At 33.0% G+C, this 11,918-nt stretch overlaps 1 protein-coding gene across 1 annotated transcript; it reads left to right on the forward strand.

Moving 5' to 3' along the window:
* Positions 1–3,861: 3,861 nt before the first annotated feature.
* On the forward strand, positions 3,862–10,371 carry LOC130803886 (glyoxylate/hydroxypyruvate reductase HPR3). The gene is made up of 2 exons (XM_057668114.1): positions 3,862–4,449; positions 9,769–10,371. The coding sequence occupies exons 1-2, from the start codon at positions 3,973–3,975 to the stop codon at positions 10,291–10,293; spliced, it is 1,002 nt and encodes a 333-aa protein (XP_057524097.1). The 5' UTR covers positions 3,862–3,972; the 3' UTR covers positions 10,294–10,371.
* Positions 10,372–11,918: the final 1,547 nt, after the last annotated feature.

The following is an 11,918-nucleotide window of genomic DNA, read 5'->3' on the forward strand; positions in this document are numbered from 1 at the left end:
CCTTTTTATAATTAAATTTATCATTTATCTAAAAACTATCAAATAAATCGAAACCTTAACTATTTAGAAAATGGAAAATACTACTATTATCATAATGCCAAACATTTTTATTTGGTTGGTATCAATTTCATTGTATGCACTTTAATTGTCTCATTATATGAAGACAATATTGGTTCCGTCAGATTTAGAAAATGGGATCCATCACCTCCTACAGTCCTACTTATACTACTATAAGGTTGCCTTTCAATTAACAAAAATATAATAATAAATTATTGGAGTAGTTGCCACATATTTAATTTTTTGTAATGTCCAAATAATTGCAATATTTCACAATGAGTACTAATTTATCTTACCTACCTTAACTTTTGGACCACCCTAAGGAAGTATATATCTTCATGTGTAAAGTCTGACTATAGTACAAGGCCTCAATTCAAAGGGGTAAAATAATTGCAATATTATAATTAATAGTCTCAAAATATTTAATTAAGACGATCTTGGGACAATCTCACCCTAATATTTAACATATAATAAGGTGTGTTAATATATTTATTTCGGATCTTCAACTATGAGCATAAGTTTATACAAAGTTAGATTTCTTAACCAACCTCATAGAATCCCAGTATTTAATATCAATTATTTATTACAACATACCTCTTTTTAACTCTCCTAATTTCAATATCTTAAAAAAAATCTATTGAATTCAAAAATAAACCAAAACCCATAAAGATAAAAAATAATTTCATGGATGAGGCACTAGTATATATCTTATATGTTTTATCACTGTTCGGGCTAAAAGTTATATATCTTATATGTATTATCACGTCTCCTCATACAAGAGCTCTTTGGGCTAAAAGTTTAAAAGTGTAGATGTAACTCAATTGTCTAGACTTCCCTCTACAGGGCTGGCTATAAGGGGGAGCACCATGAGCTACTGCTCAGGATCCCGATTTATTGGGGCCTCATATTTTTGCTATATGGTTAAAATAAAAATGAGGGTCTTTTGTGTATTGTGTAGCAAAATTAAATGAATAGGGAGAATATTAAAATTTAATGTGAATTCACATTCAATCTATTTTTTAAAAGATAATTAGATAAATTGGTTAATAAATATGTATTATCAGCTTGTATTGAATGATTCAGATATACTAGTATAAATTATTTTAGGTGAGCAATATAATCTCTCTTGATAATTATTAATTTACAACTTTTACTATTAGTTCAATTGAGATAAATAATAATAGTGGTTTAAACTTTAAACCTAAAAGTACGGCTATTTGAAATTTATGATTAATCGTTGTTGGTTCCATGTAATTATTAAATTTAGCAATATTTTAATATATTAATAAAAATTAATTGTACTAATTAAAGTATTAATAAACAAATTTACAAATGCCAAACTGTAAGAAAAAAGTAATTTTAGATTTTAGAGGCCCGTAATTTAGATTTGCTCAGGACCTTTAAAATGTCGGAGACGACTCTACTCCCTCATACTTGGACGAGGCTGGCATTCATAATTCTACTTTAAAGAAGAGGTGAACAAGGGCGAAGCAAAGATATACTATAATTATGAAGACCCTGTTTGTTTTATTTTTTCAAAATTTTGAGACCTAAAAACAAATACTTAAATAAAAAGCAAAATATATGGGGTTCCTAAATTTAGGGGATCATGAGCGGTGGATATGCATCTTGCATACTCAAAATCACTCTAGGAGTGAATGAAAATCAAACCCGTAACTTAGACTTATCAACTCAACTAAAAATTTATACACTTAGAGTTATGTCATATACATTATTACTACCAACTATTTAATTTTATTTTTCATCTTTTTATTTTTTGATGTAGAGAAGGCGGTCAATAGCAGATCTTTTACATGAAGCAACAAACTATATAGTGAATTTGCAAAATGGTGTAAAAGGTTTGACTGAAACAAGAGCTGAACTATTGAAGTCAACTACAAGTTGTAACAATAATAATAATAATAATAATAATAATAATAATAATAATAATAATTGGAACCCTAAAAATAATGTTACAGTAAAGTGTTGCAAAGATGGACTTATTGAAGTAATTGTAAGCACAAGTGCAATTTTTGATGATAATAACAAATGCCTTCCGCTTTCACGGTTGCTGCATTTACTTACTCAACATGGGCTGAATGTTATTAACTGTGTTTCATCCGGATCCAATGATAACACTATGGTTCACACAATACAGTCACAGGTAATTATTTTATTGTTATCTTAATTGTTAGAATATATAATATATTATAGAGATTTTTAACCATAAACTTAAATTTTTGGTTAAATAATCCGTTCTTTGATATAATATCAGAACTCAGAAGCTAACGTGTCAAGAGGTCGTAAGTTCGAATCTCAATCTAGCTCATTTAAAATGGAATATTTAGCGAGGACCTATGATGCATCCACTTCTATCCATAGAGCTCTCATGTGAAGGGTCATATTACGGTGTATAAGCGTTTGTTATGAAGATAAAATTTAAGTAGATTGGAAAAAAGATAAAAGTTGGTAAAAAGAGTGACTTGTAAGAAAGTAAAAAAAAGGTGTAAATAAGATAAAAAAATAAATTAAATGTATCTGTAAGAATTAAAGAATTAAATCAGTCTAGGTGATAGTCAAAAATAAAATGGTAGCAAATTCTATTTGACGGATAAAATTAAAAAAATGTAAAATGTAGCCATGTAGGAATTATCAAATAGTAGTTAAGTTTCTTTTTGTAAACAACTAGATTATAGCTTAATACAGGATGAAAATAACTTCTTTCCAAACTACTTGTGAGAATCAAGAAATTAATATCGTTAACAAGATATATTAATTATTTTTAATTTAAAAACTCATTCAATATGAATAATAGTGAACCCATATATATTAATTATTAAGTTTTTTTAATTGTATATTGAAGTGGTTGTACTGAATTCTGATGACTGGTTCCGGAAACTTTTGATCCTACAGGTTAAAGATGAGAGGCAAATTGATCCATGTGAACTCCAGCAGACACTCATGGCTTACATATGATTTGCTTATGCTATTGAAAAAGTATGATAAATTAATTAATGTATTATGTCTTGAATTAAATAATGTTTCTTGTCAATTTAGTTTGACATATTTTTTTTTAATTTTTCTTTTAATTTTGAGCATTTTCCCTTTGGCTGTTAGATTCTTTTTTTTTTTTTTTTTTTTTTTTTTTTTCTTATTTGCATACTCTTCTATTTTGTTACTTGTAATATGGTGGACAGAGAAAAAGTCAAAAACTTTCTATAAAAAGTTTTTTATTTTTAATTTTAGGCTATTTTTTTTAAGTAAATCAACTTTATTTTCATAATCAAATCTTAATAACTTACCCATTATTAAGAAGCACATTTATTTGCACAAACTAGGACAAAAAATTGGATGAACTAAAATTCCCTTTCTATTTAACCGTATCATATATTCTTCATTTACACACTTAAAATCACTTATACAAGCTATTGTCATTTCCTTATACAAGCTAACCTTTTGACTATACTCCATATGTATGCAATTTATAGTTCAATAATTTTTTGCACTATGCCCGAAGAGATAAAAATGATTTTCTAGTGCGCTGCTTTAATCCTTTTTAAACTGCAATGAAGGAATTTTGCACAGAGATAAAAAAAATGGTAAGATTGCTTGCAAATTGAAGCTCTTACCTCTCTAGCTTATGAATAAATCATCGATCAAAAGAATCAAATTAATTGTATAGATGAGATTAAAGAACGCTTCAAATATATGAATATATAAAAGAGAAATCAGTAGAAACATTTTTATAAAAGAAAATTATTACAAAATTAAAAGAATGAATTAAAAAAGTGTCCAGTGGCCAAAACCTAATAAATGAAACAATTAAACATACTTCTTAATCTGGAGAATTTCAAACAAAATAAACCTACGCCAAATTAGAAAACCCACATTTATCCTGTCTGTAACTGGCTATTAATGGCGAATACCGACAAGTCTTCCTCTCACCAACCCAACAAAGAACCAAAGCCCCTTCTCGTAATTCATCGCATACCCGACTACAATTTCTTCTTCCATAATCGAATCGCTCCATTTTTCTCTCTCCTTGATCCCCTCGCCACCTCCATTGATACCCTCTCTTTCCTGCGCTCACACGGAGCTGCTGCACGTGCACTCGTCTGTGTGGGGCCCTCTCCATTGAGGAAGGACATATTAGATTGTTTACCTTCCTTGGAATGTGTGATAACTTCCTGTATTGGAGTTGATCATATCGATCTTTCCGAGTGTCGCCGCCGAGGGATATCTGTTGCTAATGTTGGTGAAGCTTTCTCTGATGATACTGCTGATTGTGCGGTTGGTTTGTTGCTTGATGTGCTCCGTAAAGTATCGTCCGGTAACCGTTTTGCTCGGGCCGGATCTTGGGTTCAAATACCCGTATTTCCTCTTGGTTCTAGAGTGAGTAAAATTAAATGTTAATGTTTCTACTTCATAGTTATTGTCATATGAGTCAATTTATTATATTGTCTAATTGTTGTTTAGGATATGTTAATAAGTTAAATAAATGGATATTTTATGTTGTACCACTAAATTTCTCCAAAATTCATAATATACCGCATCAAATTTTTTAATTCACCATATATTATTAAATTTTCGTACGTTAGCACAAAATACCATTATGACAACTGCCGTCAATGTGCCGTTTGTGGTAAATTATTAATTCATCATATACCATTACTTTTTTTGCCTCAAATATCATTTTTTTTAAATATAGCCGTTGGAAGAGTGTAACGGCTAGTTTGTGCATACATTGGAATTGTGATAAACAAAAGAAGTGTCGTACAAATCAAGTAGTTAACATTTTGTTCAAAAGCAATTTGACACTAAACACTGTTCACCAAAAAATGACACTAAACAATGCTAAGTAGCAGTCTTTCTCTTCTTCACCCTTGTGTTGCCTTGCTGTGAAGAGGAAGCTGCATGTTCTGCCTTCTTTACGGATGCCTTTTTTGCCTTATATGTCACTGCATTGTGGCCTAGTTCTTTGCATAAGCTGCATTTGTTATTCTTGTGCCTCTTTCCTTTTATTGCTTCATGAGCAACTCTTCTCCTTTGCTTAGGTGGTCTGTTAGCATTTCTTTTCCCTTGGGGTGGTGCAATTTCAGGCACATCAAGTGAAGGCCAGTGAGTTGGATCAGCCATGGGTGGATGTGGTCTCCATAAGTGAGTTTATATGCAGCCCCCTTGTAGAAAAGTGAGACAATGTCCCAAGGATCAAGTTTCTGCTTGTAAATGACCCTGAGACCATGCTTGCAATGGATCCCTGATCCTTGCCATTTCCCACACCCACGTCATATTTTCAAGGGTGACAGGGAACTTGACATGGCTATCCCTCACCTCAAACTCTCCACCACCAACTGCAGTGACATGGCAGAACCTAGACTCATCAGTCCTAGTCTCCAGCACCCCTTTTCCATGCTCAGTCAGCTCATTAGGTTCCATGCCCACTGCTTTATCGAACCTAGAACCCATCCTTTTCATGCACCAATTCCTGACAGCTTAATTATTCAAAAAAAAAACCACAGTAAGCAACATTAATTTTTTTGCATTTAAATGAGCAAAATAGGGACACAAATTTACCTTCCAGTAATGTTAACACAGGCATATCCCTGTTGGCCTTTGTTATTGCATTGAATGACTCTATGAAGTTTGTTGTGTTATGATCACAACAAACTGTCCTGTCAAACATGTGCACACTCCACTGCCGTTCTACATTTGTGAGATAATCATATGCTGTTGCATCATACTCTTTTATCTTGGACATAGCTTTTCCAAACACATACTCATTGTAGGCATTTGCAGCAATCCAAAACAGCTTATGAAATGTTGTCCCACTCCATCCTGCAGCCTTGCGATTTGAGTACAAATGCTGGCAGCATATTCTCCTGGTAGCTCTTAGGAACACCACAAACAATGCTGATTCAACCCCGTAAAAAAAAAAGACTAAGTTAGTAAACAACTTCATAATCTCAAATTAAAGACAAAGAAGAAACTTACCCTCATCCTGTCACTGATAAAAGTCCAGTCATCCTTCTGAGATCCATAGAAAACAGGCACCTCAAGTTTCTGAAGAATTAAGTCCAGGACTTTATGCTCTCTGTGTCAACAATCCCATAGGCTAACACAAAGATCTCCTTATTTCCATCTATTGCAACTACAGTGAGCATAATCCCTTTGTAATACCCACTTAAATGTGTACCATCTATTCCTATGATAGGTCTACCACCACCTAAGAATCCTCTCACTTGAGCTGCATAAGATATGAAACAGGCCGTGGATTTCAAACTGTCAGTCCATGTAATCGAGCATAAGACCTAGGATTTGTGGACTTTATCATTTCAGCATACTTTGGAAGAGCTGGATAGGACTTAGCAAACCCACCATGTAATTGCTCCCTGCCTAAACTCTTCACTTTGTATAACAATCTCAACTTCACATGGATCCTGTACCTTTCCATGCACAGCCTCTGCAATGAATCAACTGGGACATCTAGGTTTGCCTCTAAGTCTTGTAACAATTGTCTGCATAGCCATGCTGAAGAGACCATATGATTCTCTTCCAGCCTCTTACAAGTTGCATGCACTCCTTCTAGCTTCTTTATGGCCCAACTGACTTTGCCTCTTAGAACTGAAGCATGAATCCTCCAAGTGCAATCCCTCATCAAACACCTTGCTATGTACCTCTTACTATCAGCATGGTTAATTGAAACAGAGAAGCCCTCTTGTATGCAGTAATCTCTAAATACATCTAGAAACTGTGTTTTGGTTTCAAAAATCAACCACTCCTCAAGAACAATGGATCCAAATGGTAAGTGAGACCAGATTTTTTTTTACCATTTTTGTACATTTTGTCTAACACATGAGACCCATCTAAATAATCCTCAAAGGTCTTCTCATGTATATTATCACGAACATCTTCTTCTCTCACAATGTACTCATCCTTAATGTCCAACTCCATATCAGAATCAGCCTCAACATCAGAAGCTTCATAATCACCATCTTCACTATCATCAGAAGGCCAACCATCAGACTCAACATCAATTTCTTCAACCACCAATTTTTTTTTGCTCCTAGTGTTGATTTGCCTCCCTACTGCAGTTTTCTTGCTGACATCAAGGCCAAACTTAACAGCAGTGCTTCTAGGCACCCTCCACTCTTTGGGTTTAAGTCTGGTTTGTTCTTTGGGCTAGTTTGGTTGCCTAGGTGCTATTGTTGTTGGATGTGGTGGTTGTACTGTAGGGGTAGGCTGCTTGGGTTGGTCTGTTAGTGGTTGTGCAGGAGGGGGTGTAGGCTGCCTGGGTTGGTCTGTTGGTGTTTGTGGTAGGGAAGGCTACTATTGGGTTGACAGTGTAGGGGGTATTTTCTTCTTTGGAGTAAGCTTTTTTCTTCTTGGAGGGTTATTTGGTTGAGATGTTTTTGGTTGAGATGTTTTTGTTTGTGAGCATGGAGGTTGTGAGGGTTGAGGTTGTGAATCTCCTGGAAAATCCTCATCAGCTGCTGGAGTAGCAAACACTCTTATATATTTAATCCCATCATCATCAACAATCAAAATAGGGACCTCTACAGCCACAGTATATGCCTGCTGGGCCAAAAGCTGTTCATCAGCTTCTGTTTCCTCTACTTTCCTTCTATTCTCTCTCTCCATTAGCCTAATATTTTCAGTCCTGTTCTTTAAAGTTTTTGCCCAACTAGCTTCTGCAGACTGAAACACAAGAGATGGGGTTTCTGTCTCTTCTATAAACACTTCAATTTCACTCTTCCCTTCATTCCATTTTTAACATTGCCCCATCATCGACTAACTCTAACTTACGATTTGTTCTAAGTTTACTCACAAACAGGGTGAAGTATTTAGGGAGATATACTTTCTGTTTCACTGAATCCTCAAACATATACTCAATCAACTCCATCAAATTGGTCTTATCAGTGTCATCCACCTTCGCATCAAAAATACCCCCTGGAGCACGAACTAACAACCACATTGTACTCATCCTAACAACATCATTTACCAACAACACATTATATCACAATCCAAACTATAAATCCCATACAAAACAAAAACACATCACTTTAGCATAATTCAAATTCGCATGCAACACATCACACTTAACTTTTATATAATTCACATTCGAATTTCATAGCAAACAAACTGACACAGATGATCATTTTCCACCAAACCCTCACCCTAACTCAATTTTGCGAAAAAAAAAAAAACAAAATCAGAACTCGAAATGCAAATGGATAAGGATAGTAATACCTTGCGTATGCTTAATCCACCGAATTAGCGAACTTTGTGTGAAATTCAGTCACGACCACCATACTGCCTCACAAACCTCGTCAAACAGACTCTAAGTTCAAACGTCAGTCCCAATTTACTTTCCTACCTGCAATTCACTTCACACAAATTGACACTTTGCAAATTTTTGATGGATTTTTAGGGTTCCAGAACAATGAAGACGAATAGAGTTTCTTGAATGGAAAAGAAGAAAGATAGGGCGTCAATTTTTTGAAGAGATACGTTGTGTTTGGGGAAGTCAACCCTAAAAATGGCGCCAGTTGAATGCGTAAGGGCATACTGGTAATTTACCACAAACGGCACACTGACGGCAGTTGTCATTAATGGTATTTTGTGCTAACGTACGAAAACTCAATATTTTATGGTGGATTAAAAAATTTTATGTGGTATATGGTGAATTTTTGAGAAACTCAATGGGATATCATGAAATTTCCGTTAAATAAATTATCTATTCCTCGAATGAGACTTTTTAGGCTAAAAATAAGGATAAAAGATTTTTAAATTTTGGAACTTTAATCATATTTGCTTTTAATACGCTAACACTTGTAAAATTTGTGACCCTATATAAAAAAAAGTTTAAGGTGATGGTTATAATTATATTTGAGATTGGATAGTTATATTTATTGTTTAGATATGAGTAGTATTGAAATGATGTTGGATGTCTTGGGTGAGTAAAGCGCTCATAAGTCATAACTTAGAAGCTTAACCTCATCATCTAAGAGGCCAAGAGATGCATCAAATATGGGTGAGCAACGGGCTATCCCCTATCTTTAATTAGGCTTTGTGATAGTTCGGTTGAGCTTTAAAAAGGAGGTGCATCTTCTTTTCAAGGGAGACTATTTATTAAGAACTTCGTAGTTAACCATGCTAAGCGGGGAGCAGTAATAGAATGTGTGATCTCATGGTTTGTGAGGCCAGTATATAGCTTCTATAGCAGTCAACCGTGATCTGAAGGGACGGGGTGGTAAAGACTTAGTCATTATTGTTAATGCAATTGTTAATCATTGTTTATGTTACCTTTTTTGACAATAACTTGACCAAAACCCCTTTTTACATATAGTAACCCAAATACCCAATCGTCCCTATGGATTTGATCTTGTAATTTCACTACACTACCGATGGTGTTACTGGTAGCACGTGCTAATGCTCAATTGTGATAAGTTTGTTATTATACACAAGATCCGCATAAGAGGAAAATTAACTGCACATAAATCCGATAATGTTCCATCCTAAAACTAATTGGTATTAGGAGGATTAGTCAATTAAGTATATATGTTAGTCAATTTCTCTTCAATTCTTCGATGTTGGATCACATAAGTTTTTTTTAGATACAATATTGCTTGATATGGTGAGACTTTGTATTATGTATTGTAATGAGGGTATTTATTCCCAAAAGGTTTTATGTCAACTACTCAATTGATGCAGCTAAAGGGAAAACGAGTAGGCATAGTTGGCCTAGGAAGCATTGGTTCTCGGATTGCAAGGAGATTATTGTCATTTGGTTGTGACATTGCATACATCGCTACGAAGAAAAAACCTTCTATTTCATTTCCATACTATGCCAATATACACGACTTAGCAGTCGATAGCGACATTCTCATTGTCTGCTGTTCGTTAACAAAGAAAACACACCACATGATCAACAAGGATGTGTTGAGTGCATTAGGAAACGAAGGAGTTATCATCAATGTTGGGCGAGGGGCTCTAATCGATGAGGAAGAACTGGTTCGGTTTTTGGTGGAAGGAAAAATTAAAGGAGCTGGTCTTGATGTGTTTAAAAATGAGCCTAATGTTCCTAAAGAACTGTTTGGTTTAGAGTGTGTGGTTTTGTCCCCTCACCATTCTGTTTGGACTAATGAATCCTTTAAAGCTGCTGAAGATACTGTGGTTGCCAACTTAGAAGCCTTCTTTTTAAACAAGCCTTTGATAACTCCTATTAAATGGGAGTAGATTTACAAAATTTGTTCATTTTATTTGATTGTTGTATCAGTTTATACTGGAACAATGATAAAATTAGATGGTTTTGGTTGTTAAATATACTAGAATTTACTATTCTTATATATATATATATATATATATATATATATATATACTAATTCAAAACATTGTTTTGTTTGTTAAAAAAAAAATTATCTAGAATAATTCAACTTTTTTATGATTTTCCTACAATAATTCCACCTATTGATTAACAATGAATAATACCAACTTTAGGGGTATTTGCCTAGGGTAAACTTAAGTAACCCGTTGACCTGTTATAATAATAATTCACCGAATAATTAAATTGAAAATCAATGTAAAATTATAGAAAAATTTTGAAAATTTACATAAAAAATTTTAAATGATAAAAAAAAAATCAGAATTTTTTTAAACATTTTTTAATATTTTTTTCCACATTCTATTTTAATTTATCTTTTTTCTAAAAAATTAAAACTTGCTATAGCAAGTCAACGGGTTACCTAAGTTTACTCTAGGCAAATACCCCCTAAAGTTAGGATTATTTATGGTTAATCAACAGGTGGGATTATTATAGGAAAATCATGAAAGATTGGATTATTCTAGATAATTTTTTCTTTGTTAAATATACAAATATTTACAATTCTCAACTACAATTAAGTTGCATAATCTATTATTAATTAATATAGACTTTTGAAAAATTTAATTATATTCCCTACATATTTATGCATAAAAAGGCTAATTTTTTATATAAAAACCAATAAATTATAAGAATTTCAAAATCGTATATCTGGTATCCAATTCGGATTAAATTGACTATTCAATCTTTTTGAATCGAAAATGATCTTGATTTTTACTATTAAAAATGAATATTTGTATTTTTGGATTTGAATCGATTCGTCATCCGATTTTAAACGCCTCTAGCTGTATGAGTTAATCATTTGCTAAACATATAAAGTATTTAATGTGACATTTTATTTGATGAGATGAATCATACACTTCAATAAGTTGTCATAAATGAGGTGAAGTAGATGTAAGTTAAATGACTGATTAAAATATAATCTAATTCTTCTTTCATTTCATATTACTTGTTATTTTTATTATTTTTAATTTGTGATTAGTTATTTAATCTATAAGTTAAAAGATAATCAAGTGGAATCTTCTTTAATTCGTTTCAATGCAAATATTATTAATATTAAATTTTTAAAATTTATAATTATTTATAGTCAGAGATATAAATTAATATATTATAGTGCGTGAAAAGTCAAATAATTTAAAAATATTTTGGAACGATGATGAAAATTTTAGTAATCCATAGGCATTCTTGTTTCAAAAATACAGGGAACGTGTGTTTAATGGACCCAGCTCACCTCAGTGTGCCAACCAAACCCTTAGCAACTATCATCCATATACAACCACGTGTCAACCAAAGACACGTCCATAACATAGAACAGAACGAAAAATCCATGACTTGGCATACCCAAATCAAAAGGGACGACAACAAGTATTCCAACTTCACAGGGACACTATGTGTCTACAAATTCTTATGAGAGACGATTTCTTTAAGATGCTTTTTTTAATTGGGTCGGCCTGGTATATAATTTTAAAAATATCGTAAGTAA

Source organism: Amaranthus tricolor, chromosome 17 (assembly GCF_026212465.1).
Source record: "Amaranthus tricolor cultivar Red isolate AtriRed21 chromosome 17, ASM2621246v1, whole genome shotgun sequence".
In the NCBI taxonomy this organism is placed as follows: domain Eukaryota; kingdom Viridiplantae; phylum Streptophyta; class Magnoliopsida; order Caryophyllales; family Amaranthaceae; genus Amaranthus; species Amaranthus tricolor.